Source organism: Python bivittatus, unplaced genomic scaffold (genome assembly GCF_059951505.1).
Source record: "Python bivittatus isolate LINGU-HERP-01145 unplaced genomic scaffold, Pbiv_v1 ctg000590_np1212, whole genome shotgun sequence".
NCBI classification, from domain to species: Eukaryota; Metazoa; Chordata; class Lepidosauria; order Squamata; family Pythonidae; genus Python; species Python bivittatus.
In genome coordinates, this window is record NW_028277086.1 from 31028192 (window position 1) to 31046533 (window position 18342).

Sequence of the window (18342 nt, forward strand, 5' to 3'; positions counted from 1 at the left end):
TTATGGAACTCCTTCCTGTCCCAGAGGTACATCCCCCCCCCCCAACTCTCCCTGCATTTTGAAAGCAAGTGAATTCCATTGTTCATTTGGCTCATGTTGATTGAGGGTGATAATTTTTTCAATGAATGTATTGCACTAGTTATGTGGCTTGCTGTTTGCTACACAGGGTCTTTCAGGATTGGAGTGATAGTTAAATATTGTTAACAAATAAATGAATAGATTTTGTCCTACTATTGTTGCATTTGGGGCTGACATCAACCAGATTGATTATATGACTCTGGATCAACTGCTGTATGTTAAGAACATGTGTTTTTTTGAGCTATAATTCCAGGATTTTGAATTAAGATATGAAGATCTAAGAATTTTTCAGCAATGCAGGTTTGCTAAAAAATTATACAACATTGGAAGTAGATTGTTGATATTTGTCAATATTTAAACTGGTCTTTTTTTCAACAAAGGGACAAAAAAAATTCTGAGCAACATGATCAAAGCATGCTCTTTCTATAACATAATTTCTTGATTTTCCTTCCTTTTCTCTTCTTTTATTATGTTTGTTAATTCTGTGTTTGTGTTGATCCTTTAATGTTGCTGTGTGCATTTGAACTTATTGTATTACTTCACTAACAAAACATTTTAAAAAATCATATGATTTATTGAATAAACCACAACGGTATTTGTGCAACGTAAATCCCATGTTAACTTAGCATATGGGGTTCAATCACTCACTTCCATGAAAAATAAGATCACTCCAGAAGGTCAGGTATAGGTATTACTCAGCTTTGTTGCCTGGTTGAGTTATTCGTTTTGGAGATATTAGAGATGTTTTTGCAAGAGAGATATCAAGCATACATTTCTATTTTTAAAAAATTAAATATATTAACATTTAGCTGACTTTATTCAAAAAGATGTTTATAAAAATGTTTAAAATACTTGCCAAACTACATGAAGTACATATAGTGAAACAAAGTAATACTGCAATGTCTATGTGAAAAAGTACCAAAAAAGCTGTCTTATGAAGTATGTATGAAGAACAACAATACTGAAAGGATTTTGAAAGAACAGTAACACATTATAAAGTTAGGAAAAAAACCATATAAAGTATTTATTAATTTTACAGTGTTTCACAACACAATTTTCATAGAAAATTTGATTATTGTCACCAGCTTTATTAATTTATTTATAATTTAGATTTCTAAGACTGCTCAACTCAACAGCAATTCTGGGCAGCCTTTGAATATATTCTGAATATACCACAATATGATTTATTTAATGCACAATGCTTGTGGCTAGAATGAAATTAAATTTATTGATAGAAAAATATAATACTGGGATTGTAATCCTTGGCATTATGTCCTGCCCTGCAGGAATATATGCCAGCTGAAGAAAGAGTATTTAGGCACAATATCATACATTCTTACAATTCATCAGTACTATATGACCTAATATCTACTCGATTCTACATTCAAGGTTATGCAAGGTATTTTTAAGAATGACCTAGGGGACCTAAAAGGAACTCTAGTCTACTTTAACTCAGTTCTAAAGGTATATTTAAATGTCATTCCCGCTAATGTCTGTACATGGATGAAATTAAAATCAACTTTAAGTCTACTTGCACTTTAAGATGCAATGACTGTTCAGTAACAAGTCAGTGGCATCTAATTATGTTTTTCTATTTTACAAAAAAGCTTGTCTACCAAAATGCAATTTAAAAAATTGCTATAACAGTTAACCAGCTGTGTGTGTGTGTGTGTGTGTGTGTGTGTGTGTATTCAAAGATAATGACTTTCTTTTGTAAAAAGACTTGTTTATTTTTTATTTTATTTTTCCACTTTTTAAAGTGGAAAAAAATATGTAAAACTGGCAACATTTCCTAATCTTTTGAGTTATTATAAGTTTTTATATCTTGCTTCAGGGAATTTTTTTAGTTTTAAACAATGAAACATTCTATATACAAGTGATATAGGATTTATCATAAATATACTTTTTCAGTTAATATTGGTGGCATATATAAAACAATCATAATGATAATGTATTGTGTTTTTTTTTAATGTGGAACATTTATGAGCTTTGAATGCACTGCATAGAAATAAATGCTAAGAAAATATAGCAATATTTAACACAGGATTAATATACTTTTCCATCATCATCACTTCTCAAATGCAATTTCCCATGTTTAACATTATAGATTTTTCTTCATTAAGATTCACATGCAGTTAAACACTCTTCTAATCAGCAAATAGTGTATATCTTCTGTACAGCCATATTACACTTTTATACAAACTTGAAGCAGGTCAAAATTAATGTTCTGTCTCTTCTTTTAAAAATTTGCATTTGATATTATAGATGCCATTTACTTGTCCTCAAACCACTGCAAATACTCTGAATGCTTTGCCTCCTGGCGGATTCTGTAAACTGTAAAAGAAAAATAAAGAACTAATGGTTTGAAGGAACTTAATCTTATCATGGACTCTCATTTTCCAAATGAATCTGCCTATTAAATTAAATCTATGTATTCACTGCTAATGGTCATTACCAGAAAGATGACATAATAATATTTGGACAGCATGGTCAACTTATATAGTATACTTAATTAACTATTGGGCATATCTAATGGCAAAAGCAGTAGCTATTTCTAGCAGTAGATAGAAATGTTATGGCCTTTTTAGAAACTTCCATAGATTGATTTTGCAAAAGCCCATCTATAATCACTAACAAGAAGTTCAATGAGCTCAAAATGCTAGGTGTGATATAAAGGGCAGTTTAATAGTGAGTCACAAAGTCAACTTCAGTTCTGAGAAGTCTCAGAAGCAGTCTCAGTAAGGAATATTACAGTATCTTTACATCGTTACCATTGAGGGCAAGGCATTGATTCATTCCTATTTAAATGTGCTTCTGTACAAAATATGGACAATATCATATCATATGTCATATCTAGGTATGATGAAGGGGACATTTACAAGAATTCCATAGTGGAAATATAAAGTTTGAGGTCTATCTTCTTGGATGCCTAAATCTAGAACTCTCAATTTGAGCTCTGTTATAGCTTTCAGTGAGAGTATACCTGAAGGGGAACAGCCCACAATAGGACAGGTCAAGGTATACCATATTTTTCCATCAATAAGACGCCCCCATGTACAAGATGACCCCCACTTTTCCAACCCAAAATTAAGAAATCAATATTTTAAAGATAGTGCAGAACACATTTTTATTTAGTAATTAGTTAACATTTACCTGATACACTCGGTGGGAGGAGGTCCAAACCGTCTCTCTGCAGCTCTATTTCCATGCTCTTTTGCATAACTGATTACATTCAATCACGAGTGAAACTGCCAATAGCTTGTCTCTGCAAACAGACTTCCTCCAATTGGTTTGTTCAGCATCAGCTGACGTCAGTTACATAAGGCTCATGATTGGAGGAAGTCTGTTTGCAGAGTCAAGCTATTTCACTCATGATTGGAGGCTAGAAATAGGAGGAAGCCTGTTTGCAGAGACAAGGTATGGGCAGTTTTGCCACCGCGCGGTTCTCTACTCGGCTGACTTCCTTGAATAAGACGCCCTTCAATTATTAGCGTAAGGATTTTAGAAAAAAGTATCGTCTTATAGTCGTAAAAATACAGTATTTGTTTTTTCTATGAAGAAATGCAATTGTTAGAAAAGGTGAGGGTGACCAAAGACCTGCCACCAAATATTTGTTTTAACTAGAATTTAAATCAGCAGGGTCTTAGGTGGGCCTCAGCAGGAACATAACCACATTCCACCCAGAGAACTGCATTCACTGCTGATTGAGAGACACAGAAGATGGCTTTCAGAAATTTAGACTGAATGATTTGCACAGGTTTGGGGGCTGCACATTAGGAAAATTTCTAAGTAGTTAATTTCTAATTTTCTCCTAAGGCAGAAATATCCTACTGCCTGTAGAGACTGACTTGGGAAAGGTTTGCTCCATTATCTGCATACAGAGATATGTGAAAACTGGAAGATGAAATATGATTTTTGCAAGGGCCAATATTATGTCATTAATGTAAACATTAAACAATAAAAGGGCCAGAACACAGCTGCTTTACTTCTTTTAGGATGGAAACAGGAACAGTCAGTTCAGATGTATTATTATACATCTATTTAACATAAAAGTATTCTTATGTGACATTATCAGCTGAAGAAGGCACTTTCAGTGAATGAAGCAGGTAGGTTCTGCCACAGTCTTTCTCAGGGGACTGAGTCAAAAGCCACCTCCAAATAAACAGAGAGTCCCTTGGGAAGCTGAAAAATTTCTCAGCTAGGTGATGTGGGATTACACATGATCAACACTTGAATATCCTGGAAGAAAGCCTACTTGCTCTGCACTTAGATATTTTCCTGGATCATCCAACTGGCAAATTTATTATAGAGAGGTTTCATGTACAACTTGCTAATTTTACAGCGTAAACTGATTGGATGATAATTAGCAGGATTATTCTTAATTGTAGATTGGTAAAATAATGGAGTAATGCCTTCTTCAATAATGCAGTAAAAAATACCATGTGTTTAAAGTCATGCTTTGTACCTTTCTGAAAAAACGCCATTTTGAAATGAAGCAGTGTACATTCTTCTCTTATCCACTGGCATGACATCAACAAAGCCACCTTCATTGCGAATTACTCCAGCATGTACTGCTGTCCGGCAGATACTAGACACCTGAGGGAAATATAGAAGGATTTCTATTTTAAAAAGTAGTGTTGACTTGCAAATTATTAGCTGAATTTATACAGTCTCTTGTTTTTCCTAATGTCCATTTGTTGATTCAAATTAAGCAATAAGAGAGTTTTCATCTCTTCCACTGAAATCAATGGAATATGGAATAGTGTTATATAGGAAATCTATTTTTAAGTGTAATTCAACTTAACTGACATGTTTTTTTCCCCTAAACTAGGGAATCAGTTTAATTAATATTACTTTGAGTTGAATGTAGATAAATAAATAAATTTAAATATAATTATTTTCTTTATTTATTTACTGCACCAGCTCACTTAGGTGTCCTAGACTATCCAATTCTCTAGGGTGCAATCTCTGGCACATCTGTCAATGGCTGTGCCATATAATTAAATGTGAGAAACAAAGGGGAAAACATTTTAGACAAAAGTGTATAAACTTAAAGGCAAATCTTAAGAGTTATTAATCTTGCCTAAATTTCTTTTTCTCCATCCAACTAAAACAATTTGTATAATCATCTTGAAAACCTTTTATGGCTTTAAAGAATATATTATGTGTTTTGTCTGATTAGTGATAAAGTATGAAGAGTAAATCATGATGGCAAGGCATGTGTCAAACAATACTGATCCTGAAATATTTATAGAAATGTGACATTAAATGATGCCAGATTATCTCCATTAGTGAAACAGTGATTACATAAATCTGGTCAGGCATTTCACAGACTGGGGGGGAAAAAAAACACTAGGGTCATTTTTAAAATGCATTTATTCCTTTACCACACAAACTGACATGGTTTAGTATAAATCAAGTTACAGTCATTCAGAAAATCAGCCTGTAGTTAAACCAGTGTTCCACTATTTTTGTCTTTCCTAGTCTATTTCTTTTCAGCTGTGGTTCTACATTCTTATTCACACTTGATGTTCTTTTATTTCACAGCTTTCCTAGTATATGTACATTTGGGGCACTTTGATCTGTACCCAAAATGAAATGGGGCTCTTTTTTTCTGGGGAGAAGTGGTTTCAGATTGGAGCAAGGAAAAAGCCACAGACATTACCGGCTGAGACAAGGAAAGAGAGGGAAAAGAGGGAAGGCATTGGAAGATCAGGAAGAAGGGAGGCTGGTGGAATATGCCACTCTGGGGGCCTTTTCTTGCCACCGAAATCATTACATAAGCCATATATTAGTGGAAGCTGAGGGAAGGGAATGAGGGAAGATGCAAGGAAGATGCCCAGATTTTGTTTCTCCCGTATCCGAGAACAACCAAATATATTCTGGGTTTGTGTCTGCAAATGTTAATGCAATAGCTTTAGCATCCATATATCTCCCCCAAAATATATAAATACCTATCTGTCTTTGGATATAAATATTAACTATTGATGTTTAAATTGTGTATCTTTCCTTAAATTACAAACAGATTTATATACATGCCAAACTATTTCTTTCATTTTGGTGTGGTTTCTGTTTTCTGGGAAGGATGGGGGTGGGTATTTCTTATATTATTATTTTTGTTTGAAGACCATATGTTTAAATGGTTTTTTTTTAAATCTCAATCCAGAGGAAAATATATGTTATCATACTTACATCCGAATAAATTACAGTTCCAATAACTCGGGCATAGTGAGGATTTGCCTGCACGCAGTTGTGAGGACAATGGACCCTTTAAAAATTGAGGGGAAAGACAAAGATTAATGATTCTATATGAATACTATAATAACATAAAGACAAATGTGATAATTTTATTCAGTATAAAAAATGAAATATTAAAGAATAACAGAACCCCAGAAGCCAGTTAAGACCATCAAGTCCAACACTCTACTAAGAACAGGAATTCATATTAAAATATCCCTGACAGAAAGCTGTCTAGGGTAATCAGTTATATTGTCAAATGTATAAACATTTAAAATAGAATGCATTTCTTTGTTACATTTTTGTTCTATCATTTCAATTCAGTAGAGTACCCCATGGAAAGCTTGAAGATTTTCCAACAATTCTTGCTTTGCCACCAGCTCTTAGTATTGTATATGTGCTAATCCACATAAGTAAATCCTTGCAATTAATGGAAAAACTTTTTTGTAAAATGGAGATGGGGCAGTTTAATGTCTTATATTATTCTCATGCAGTATAGCACTCTTAGCAGTCAAAGTCTTAGCAGTCTGAAGTTCAAAATATGCCAAAGTTTATTATTTCTAAAAAAAAAAAATCAATAATCACACTACATGCTTAGCATTACTGTGCAATTAGTGACAAGCACTTTTCATAGAATGGTGACAATAATGAAATAGTTTACCTTGGACAATGTGTGGCTGGCTTATAAAATGGACATAACTGTTCTACTGTAGTTTCACAAGTGATAGCTTGTACTGAAATTAAACAAGAAAAAATACACACAAATATTTGCTATAAAGAAATTCATCAGCATTAATGTTATATCATAAAAATAAATCCTCACCTGTTACTTTAGAGACTGTGAATGAATTAGCCGATAGGTATTTCCTAGGACAAAACAGAACCTATTGTTATTAGCAGTAATAGTATTAACGTTAGTTTTCTACAATAAAGATAGAGATAAAATAAAACAATAAACCAGCAAAAAATGAAATACCCACAATATTTTAGAAATGGAAATAACAGAAACAAAAAATAAAAAAGTCAGAATTATTTAATAGGGCTGTACAAATTCAACTTAACTTGTTAGCACAATTTGAGCAGAGAACTGAATTATGCTCTAAGGATTTTTTTCAGTATAAAGCTTTGTATCTCACTATTGCACAAATAATCTACAATCTACCGCATTTATATCATGGGTATATGGCGTACACCATGGGTGGGCAATGTTTTCAGCCCCAAGATCTACAGAGATTGCTGAGTTGGTATCTTTGTGCCACAAACATGCATTCTTTCCTTACATATATGCTTTGAACACTCAGACAAACTTCATCCCTCGCCATCACTTAACCTGCCCCTTCTACTGCTGATCATTGGTTTCCTACCACTAATGGCAGTTGTCAAAGAGTGACTTGGTCCCTGCAAGTCACTTCATCAGTTCATCAGCTGGATGACAGACCACACTGCTTGGTTTAATTGCAATAGGAAAGCTAGTGATCCATAGTGCACTGGCCAGCTGATCATACTAATTGGCTAAAAAATGATAAAACCATTGGGGAAGGCCCTTAAGTCCATTTTCATACCTGAGGACTACATTTTGCCCATCTGTAGTCTATGTCAAGGAAATGTAACTTCTTTTGGCTCAGGATAACAGAAATGTTTGGTTCTTTTTTTGAGTTTTTGTGAATTTGGAAACATACATAAAGTAAGACTTAGCTCATTTAATTTCTAGAAATAGGGGCACAAAAATTATACTGATGTTAAGTGTGCTGTTGCTATCAACTTTCAGTAACAGGATCTTAGTGTGCTCTCAGGATTGCAAAAGTGGATCTTGGAAGCTGCACTGAATTCAGTTTGTCTTTCTTATGTTGCTAAATGGATGCAAAACATCATATATAAAACCTTAATCGAACAAGTCCCAAACAGATTATAAAGATTAGCAGAAATGATAATGCAGACAATAGTAGAAGGGAATACACGGAGAATCAGTGGAGGTGACTTCAAATACATTTTCATAGCTGTTATGTCATCATGCAACACAACATTGATTAATGACATCTCCTTAAGATATACAGTATTAAATGTTTTAATTTAATTATGTTTTAATTATTTATAAATAATTTCCTAAATTATTTATATTATACTGAAAACCTGAGATCTAAGTAGTTGATTTGTGAGGGAATGTTTCACTTTTACTTACCCAACTGACTGGACCCCATTTCTATAGGACTTTATGAAGTAATTTCTTCTTCCTAGCCTGGTAACATCAACCCAGCCACCATCATTGTCTAGGATACCATAATGTATTGCAGCTCTGCAGATGCTTGATTGCTAGGAAGAAAAGAATAACCCAGAAACAAAACTTAAATTCAACCAAACCATTATTTTTCTTAAATAATAAAAGTCATAGAAGACTTCTATTATACATAATGTTTTGTGTTTTATTCAATTTGGGACTGTGGAAAGTAGTAATAATTTAATCACCCTCAATTTCATATTGAGGGAGATGAGTTCACCAATTACGTAAAAATCAGCCTGCCAATCTGACTCTATGCATGGATTGTTTTATATGCTTGGTGCCTAGGAAGTCAGGTTTCTAATACATTGCGTGAAGACTAATAAAGATAACAGCAACCTGAAATTCCTATCAAAATTAACTTAATTCTAGGCCATTTTATTTAGCAAACACTTTGTCAAAGATAACACATTAGTTAAATTTCCTAATAATTACAAAGTAAAATGCTATGAATTACAATATTTGTACCATGTCATAATAAACACTTCCAACAACTTTGGCACTGCTGTCCAAACACCCAGAAGGACATTCATACCTAGGGAATTAAAAAAATAACAACCTGAGAACAGTAAGAAATAAATTTGTTTCTTTAGGTAAAATATGCACGATACCAGAATTAGTGGATAAACCTGGAAAGGTACCTTACCTATTACATGTTGTTCCTTTGCACTGGTCCCTTAACCGTACTTCACAGGAAACGATTTGAGCTGAAGGGGAAAACAGATTATGTTATTGCAGTGTCTTAGGGCAGGTTGGTGCTTCAATTAAAAAAAAAAAACATGTTACAAATGAAATATCCTTACACATCTGTTGTTTGCTTATGACTTCATTTCTTTCACTGTCATCACGGGCAGATTCATGTGACTGTACTTGATTTTGTAATGTATCCTGAATATGTAAATGATGCTGTTCAACTTCATTGGTTTCTATCTCTGGAGAGTAATGCCTTTCTGAACCTTCTGGTAAAGGAATTGAAAAGAATAAGTGCTCTTTTTCACAATGGCTTCATTCAATGGTTATAATTAAGAATGGCATAAATATGACATGTGTTTAATCTTTGCTAGACATGATAAAGCCAGGGAGTAATCCTGTGCATATTTCCTTGGAAATAAACTCTACTGTATTCAATGGAATTTACTCCCAGGAACTTACTTAAAGGATTACAGACTTAAGTGCTTCTTGATCCCACTGTGCCTAAATCCACTGAAATCAATGGGGTTTAATACTGGTTGGCTTGAGATTGTTTTACTACCAGCCATTGTTAATGAGCTGAGATTATCTAGTCATGGCACTAAATGAATGATATAAACAAAAAACAATATTCAAAATTCTAAGTACAGAACCAGTGAACCAACAAGAAATTATCAGTTCTTTTCTTAGTGTTCCATCTAAAAACACTATGGAGGCTGGATCACAATGACAAGCTTCTGTGTAGATATATGAGGTTGTTTATAATGTTTGAGTAGTACACAAGTGAGTTCCCTACCAACATTCTAATGAATATATGTAGGTGAAGTAGCAGAATTTCATATACCCAACATAATATCTTTAATTTGTGAAATGGGCTTTGGTTGCATTCAGAAAGTAAAACCTAAGATGTTTCTTAATGAATATACATGATTCCTGGAGGTTCTTGCAAGATGGAATTACATAGGTATTTTGCAAATTTGTCTACGAAAGCATTTATGTTTAAACTACTAAGTTCATGCCACATTGACAAAATAGAAATCTGATTAATTGGATGAAATATTTGCACTTTAATTACCAGGTATTGTAATTTTTACTATTAAAAAAATTCATATGCTGATTAGTTAAGTCATTTGAATTGGTGATACAGGATCTTATAAATAAAGATATGCGTACAAAAACATATTTAGTTGTATTTTTATGCCCAGCTGAGTTCCTCTGCACAGAAAAAAAGCAATTATAGAGCCTTTACATAGTACATAGGTTTTCTTATGAAATCAGAAGACATCTGCTTGCCTCCTAAAGCATCAACAGAACTACATACCTGGCAGTATGTACATTAATTTTCTGAATACATACATACCTTTATAACAAAGATTTTCTCTACAGCCTCCCCCAAAACTTGGAGGACATGCAGAACATGGACGACCATGTTTGTATGGAGCATGGCCCCACCAATTACCCCTAAAAATAAAAAACAAAGTGATTTAGTGAAATAAATGGAATGCCTGACACCCATGAGAAACAATGCTCCTGTGACCTGAGATTTATCAAGCCCCTGCTCCAGAGGCAAAGAAGTACAGCATCTCAGATTGTGTCCCATCTTTCTTTTCTTTATTCTTAAGGGTTGGAATTCCTTCCTGCAACCTAGCATGAATTCATATCAGTTGTTCTCAGGATAGAGGCTTGAGGAAGGCAAGCTGGTAGTTTACTCATTCACTTATCCTGGCTTGGCAGGGGACTAGCTCTTAGGGCAAATACGTGCATGGTTCTGCCAGGGTATATTAGGCAATCAGTTTGCAAGGGAAGAAAATGTGGGATGAACAGGATGAAAGATGAGAAAGTATGCTGAGATGTGATCTGGAAGGACTTGTCCATCAAGCAAAAAGCAGAGTGCTACAGGACACAAGGGAAGCATATGACTGAAAAGATCAAGCATTTTTTATTCTTCAGCTTTATCTAACTATAAAATGCTACCCATCATTTCTAGTTTAGGCTTTCATTCTAGCATCCCCTGAATGTGAAGTGTAAGCTGTTTCTCCAACTTAGTGCTTCACCTGCTGCCCCTGGTGTCTATGATTGGGCACTGGAATTAAGAGTGACACACAGAAACAAACGTCCCATGGCATGACTGATTTCTACTGTTGCAACTGAGGGGACATAATTTGCATTAGCAGTAATGGATTTGTTGCTGCCTGTGCTAGTGGTGCTCATGGAATGGAAGTGCTAGAACATTGTTGTGGTTGCTATGGTCTGACAGGATAAGCACGTGTCCCCAACCACCTGAGTTTAGTAACTATTTTCATAGTTAATCAAAAGGTGGGTATTATTGCTGGTAAAGTATGATTGACATGATTAGGCAGTATTTCCCTAGAATCTTTTTTCTGTTTCTGGAAGATTTTTATGTTTCTATGTTTTGTCCCTGGCTAATCTTCCTGGCCACCTTGACCTTCTGAATGAAATGCAGAATATACAACTAACTAACAAATAGTAATACAGTAATAATAATACCATAGGTGATTCACTTAACAACCACAATTGGGACCTGCAACTCTGTCACTAAGCGATGTGGTCATTATGTGAAACATCACATGACAGCATCTGACTTACATCAGTTCTGTTGTGGTTATTAAGTGAATCACCCGCAGTCGTTAAGCATGATGTCACATGACCACGACTTGCAACTTCCTGCCAGCTTCCCCACTCCTTGTCGGAAGCTGGCTGTGAAGATCATAAATCACGTGACTGCGGGATGCTGCAACCATCATAAACATGCACCAGTTGCCAAGCACCCGAATCACAATCATGCAACTGCAGGGATGCTGCGACAGCCATAAGTTCAAAGACTGGTCATAAATCTACTTTTTCAGCACCATCGTAAGTTTGAACAGTCACTGAATGAGGCAGTCATTAACTGAGGACTACCTGTAATTCCATCGACATAATGCAGGTTTACATGTGCTCATTCTGGTATAAAAAGAATATTGGATTGCTTTGACTATATTGTTCCAAGACAAGCAAGCATGTCGCTGAATGTAAGGACAGAATAAGTTTGAAGTGCTACCAATCAAATCTCTTCTAGTCATCCATTACAAATGAGCAAATTATGTCATAAGCAGAGCTAGCAGATTATAATGAATATTCTGAATGTTGTGCTTTGGACTATACTAGATCTAGGCTAGTGTTCTCAAAATTCAAAATGATCTAGCGTTACACTGTGTTAAAAGTTCACACAGACTTAAGGAGATACTTTGCAGAAACCTGATCTCTTTTATAATTTATACTTTCTAGGTAACTACATATTCTGTGGCCAATTCCAGTACAGTTCCAATAATATTTCAATGACTAAGCTGAAATGAGCACCAGCTGATCTACATGTCTGTATATCTGTATGTCTCAACCACTTTAGAAATAAAATGAAAAATTAGAAAATGGAAGGTAAAGCAAAAATATAGAAATTGATACACTGTGAAGAAAAAAGAGCTTATAATGGAGTAGAATTAGGAATGGAGACATGACAGATAGTGAAAGGATTAAACATTGCTTTTCTAGCATGATTCTAGTCTAAACTGATACACCATCCTAAATAATTTTATCAAAAACTGGCAGTGGGGCTTTAGATATCTTTTTTTGTGTTCAAATCTGTATCTGTTATACTTACTTGGGTGAATAATTACACACTAAATAAATTGCTTTTGGCCATATCTGTCCCCAGACATTCATATTATGACACAGGTTGACTGCACAGCCTATTCTGTTACTTGTTGCCCATACCACCTGGAGGAGAAAAGAAAAAAGCTTTAAAACTTTACCTACATTAAAACATGTATGTTTGATAATATAAATTCGAAGGGTTAAAAAAATAATTCCCAAAGACAAAAACAATCACATACTGTGTTCATAAATAGATAACAAGTTTAATATAAGGATCTCCATGAACAGCCATTGATATAATCAGGCACCAAATGTGTTAGAAAAATAAATGTAGCCATGAGATGAAATAAAACACCATGTCTAGTTCCTGGCAAGATGCTAGTGAGCTAAGTATGACATCCCCCAACTTGTCTTCCAGACATGTTGGACTTGACCTGTTTGGTCATGCTTTCTGGGAATTATGAGGATTCAAAAGCAACCCATTGGTAGACATTAGGTTTGAGAGCCAGTTTGGTGTAGTGGTTAAGGCATCAGGCCAGATACCAGGAGACCTTGGGTTCTAGTCCTGCCTTGGGCACAAAGCCAGCTGGGTGACCTTGGGCTAGTCAGTCTCTCCCAGCCCTAGGAAGGAGGCAATGGCAACCCACTTCCATAATCATGCCAAGAAAACTGCAGGGACTTATCCAGGCAGTCACCAGAAGTCAACAGTGACTCAAAGGCACCAAAAAAAAAAAAAGGTTGGAGAAGCCTAATGTAGATTATATAATAAGATTATTAGAATAAAAGGTTAGGCTATTTTACAGGTAGTCCTCATTTAACAACCACAATTGGGCCAGCCACTCAGTCGTTAAGTGAAGTGGTCGCTAAGTGAAAACGCGACTGCGCTTATGATCTTACTTCAAAGCTTTCCTTTGCTTTACAGACCTATGAAAGTCATAAATGTGAGGATTGGTTGCAAATGTACTTTTTCATCACCATCATAGCTGTGAACGGTCACTAAATGAGGCAGTTGCTAAATGAGGACTACGTGTATTATTAAAATGGAAGGAATTACGATTTTGAAAATAAATAATTTTACCTTCAATTATATGAGTTTTAATTTAATTGTATTATTTTCATTTTTAAACTATTATTGCTTTTAATAAATCTGAATTTAATGCAACATTAAATTGCTAATCAGAATTAGGGATGAGAAATATCTATTGTGTGAGTAACTTCAGAATCAAGCCACTGTTTTCCTGAACAACAGTCTTAAATTTGCCTCTTTATAATGCTACAAGCACACAAGTCCACATGTAAGCTTTATCCAAGGGCTAATTGATTCATTTCAGAAAATAACCCAATCTATAAGTTAATCAGTTCATTCATCAAAGAAATCACTAGTATATACACTGCTATAGATGTCCTGATATATTCCAAGGAATTCATGCCAAAATGTGTTCTTAGGAAAAAGTTCATTTTGCAAATAGTATCCACATAGAAAAAAAGAATAGATAATAGATCACTGCAAACTGTTTTTAAAAAATGAGAATATTTTTTAAATATTTAAATTTTTTTTCATACAGAGATACAAATTCCATATGACTTACATATTTTCCCATCAAGTATCTCTTGATTTCTACCGTTCCAAAATATGTTCCTGAAACTGATTAATTTAAACCTATTATTCATTAAAAAAAAAAAAAAAGTATACCCACCTGAGTATAATGAGTACATACAGGACCAGAGCATCTAAAGGGGCAATAAGGACTGCATTCTTGAGGATATGGATAACTAAAGTCTCTCACTTCATCATACCATGCTTGGACATGAAATGTTAGAGGTCTATACCTATAAAGAAGAATCAAAGAAATTACCAAATCATTCAAGTTGCTATTATCAACAGAAACAATGCTTTTTCGCTTTTAAAGAAAGAATAGCATATTGACATAAAATAGTTTGTAACCAATGGTCTCTTTATACCTTCCCCAATGTGCTCCCAAATTCTGACCAATGGATGGAAGAAGACTTGCGGGTCCGTGTTCCCAAAGACATGTCTCAGCCCAGGATTGAGCAGATCTTTCCAACTCTACATCCCATGTCTATATTTTAAGGGTTAAGAGACAAAAATAAATGTGTGGTAGTTTTAATCTATGTTAACATTATGAATAATTTACTCATCCCTAAAATACTTTTTTTTTAATTTAAGAAAAGTCTTTATTAAAAATAGAGTATAAGTATAATATTAGCAAAAAATGTCCATCAAGTCCAACTTGTTGCTTCCGGAAAAAACTTTCTATCAATGTATTTGTACAATCCACATTATACACCATATAACACAGATTATTGTGGGCCAGAAAAAAATAGTAGGAATGCTGCATCATGGTGGTCCTAGACTACTTTTTTTAAACAGAAAGTAGGAAAATATTTCCAATACTAACATTTATCCTCATGATCAGGTATTATTAATATTGCTGGGTTTGTACTGTTTGCCAGAAGTGGTTAGTGAATAAACTCCATGTTCCTTGCAACATCTTTCTGTCTCTAGTTGTGGCAATCCTTGATCTAATTTCTATTTATGATGAAGAAGGAAAGATTAAAGAACAGAATGCCAATTCTCATAATCAAGAACACAAGTCTGGTACCAGAAGAAAAAAACATGTAACATTTTTCATACATGCTTCCAGCTGTTTTAGATCCCTTGAAGATTCTTTGTTCCTGCATTACCACAAGATATTAAATATTTTAATTTGTTAATGCAAAAAAAAAAAAAGTACAGTACGTTTGTACTTTTATTTTTTGCAGTTCCTTTCTAATCTAGCAAGCAGTTTGAGCTGGAATTGGTGATGATGCTGGTCTACACATACACGTGTTGATAATTTGTGTGTATGTGTGTGTATCATGACTTTAATCTACAACATTGGAATATTTTTATAATTAAAAACAAAACTTTATGAGAATTCCTGTTTCTTAGGTACAGGCACAGCAGTCTGTTTTATTCAACATCCCCACAAAAGGCTCATAACTTAACTGCTAATTCATTCATTGTCATACTGTGTATTTGTCTCTGGACAAGACTCCATTTTATTAAATGAATTAAGTGGACTACTTAGTGAATAGGTATAGAAATCGAAGTGCAAAGACATGCAAAAGCTTTGGGGTTTTCTTTTATTTTTTTCAGATGAGGTATTAGGTGTGGCAATGTAGACCCTATGTGAACACAAAATTCCACTGAATAAATCTTATTATGTGAACTACTTCCAACTGAGTACTGTGGATGCTGGAATAATAAGTTCCCTTATGCAAAATAAATTATTCTGGAAAGCTTGCACATTCATTTTACTGTTTTCAGATTCTACCACATCTTTAGACATAGTGTGAACAGTGTCTATTGACTATGTTTACTTTCTCCTGTTTGTGTACTTTTATACATATAAGTTCACATATATTCATGTGCATACTTCCACGGGTGCTAGAAAGAAAATTTATATAATTGTGGCATATTCTAATGTGTATTTCTCTGTATTATTCATTTTTCAAATATTTTAATTCTCCTGATTAAAATGATTCTTCAAAGCATTTTTCTTCTAAAAATTCCTGGAAAAAAATCTCCTCTGGGATAATCAAAGGATGCTTCTCACTACCTTTCTATCCCTATTTCCATTCAATTTGTTTGGACAGTTATTCAGAAAAACACAACTAACTGCTAGATCATTAAGTTCAGTGGGACTTATACTCTCAAGCTAATTGTGCATAGAACTGCAGATTTAAAATCTAGTCATTGTATCAATAGTATTTTTAACCAAGAAGACAATGTTTATGACCAAATGGATTTTTAGCAGGAAACAATTTTCTGGAGAGAATTATACAGTCAGCTGTCTAAATCCCTGCAAAAAAAAAAGAATTGTTTTTGATACCATACATGACAGATGAAAATATACACCCTTAGGAACTGTTGAAATTGGACAGAACAATCAAGAATGTTCTGATATATATAGAACATGCATACACATAAAATATATGTAGAAGTAACAGAACAATGTGCAGTTATTTATAATGTTGAAATTACAATATTGTCTTTGTATGCTTAAAAATACAAAGAAGGTATATATTCCTTAACTTCTTGGCAAATGCAACAGGAGTGAACCTGATGTAAACACACACATACACACAAAGATATCTGAGTACTGATCCATGACCAATGACTAATTGAAATATATATTTTAGTGCTAATAAATAAATGGAAAATTTGGAAGGCTTCCAAAAACAGATTCAGACTAAGCAGCATTGGGGCAACTTAACTTGTATCAATCTAGTCAATGAATAAAACACATAACAAAACTCAGTATCCACCTTATTCAGTTAAAACAAAATGTGATGCAAAGAGAGCAATCCTTATTCAGATAGGTTCTCTCTTACCCGTATAGAAATGCCTACTATCTGCTACATTCTAATTATTAGAAGTTAGTACTATAGCCCAAGATCCTAAAATACCAAGTTATGTTCAGTTTGTCAAAGATCACAATTTTCACTCTTAAGTGGGACATATCTAAGAAACCTACATAAGAACTGTTACAAAATAGAGAATCTGTGGGGAGCATCTGTGGGGGAGGTCAAGGGAAAGCAAATGAAAATGTGTGTTATGATACCATGATCCCTTTCATACTTGTCTCACATAAATATGTAAAGGGTGAAGCTCACACAATGATATCATGACACACATTTTGTCATTTTGATGAATTCTCAGCTTATTATGGATGTTCCTGTGAATAAACACATATATATTGTATATACCATAATTGGCAAATAAAGTTATTTATATAACAGTAATAAGACACTGATCTCCATACAGAATTGTTTTGTAAAATGTTAGTATGGCAACTTTTAATCTACATTCAAGGTATTTCTGACAAAGAATTCTTTGGAATACAGAGGAGAAACAGAACACTTTCAGAGGTAGATGTAAAATGTGTAAACTATAATAAAAAAAGCAAAGATTCAGATTTAGGACAGTAATGCATACAGTTGGCACCAACAGAAGTAAACATTTACTGTGGCATGATATAAGGCCTCAATGCTGTATTCATTCTATATATAAGAAACAGACTAGTAAAGTAAATATCACAGTACAGTACAGTATGGCTGTTATTTACTTTTTAATAACATCCACTATATTCTTTATTGTTTATTAAAATAATAAAGAAGACTAAAAACACTACTCAGGAAATACCACAGTACTAATTTTAATTATACAGAAACAGGCTTGAGGAATATAATTACCTGTATTTGAAACCATAGTCTTAAATTGGATGCATACCACCTAAGAAGATGTAAGAAGCTACTAATGGATATATTTATATTGATATGGGGATGTAAAGTTTCCTAATCAAAAAAGAGAACTCATATTTCTGTTTAGTACTGCAAATTATTAT

The 18342-nt window shown here is 33.9% G+C and overlaps 1 protein-coding gene across 1 annotated transcript in view; it reads right to left on the reverse strand.

Annotated features, from left to right (window-relative positions):
- Positions 1–892: 892 nt before the first annotated feature.
- The window catches only part of CRISPLD1 (cysteine rich secretory protein LCCL domain containing 1), a 31307-nt gene continuing 13857 nt past the window's right edge, over positions 893–18342 (reverse strand). Inside the window, exons 3-15 of the mRNA XM_025172773.2 lie at positions 14894–15012; positions 14629–14761; positions 12939–13054; positions 10641–10741; positions 9394–9549; positions 9237–9297; positions 9059–9125; positions 8495–8625; positions 7139–7182; positions 6977–7049; positions 6271–6346; positions 4544–4674; positions 893–2412 (exon numbers count right to left, since the gene is read on the reverse strand). Coding sequence (XP_025028541.2) covers positions 2361–2412; positions 4544–4674; positions 6271–6346; positions 6977–7049; positions 7139–7182; positions 8495–8625; positions 9059–9125; positions 9237–9297; positions 9394–9549; positions 10641–10741; positions 12939–13054; positions 14629–14761; positions 14894–15012 — 1260 coding nt within the window. The 3' untranslated portion in view covers positions 893–2360. The remainder of the gene's footprint in view (positions 2413–4543; positions 4675–6270; positions 6347–6976; positions 7050–7138; positions 7183–8494; positions 8626–9058; positions 9126–9236; positions 9298–9393; positions 9550–10640; positions 10742–12938; positions 13055–14628; positions 14762–14893; positions 15013–18342) is intronic.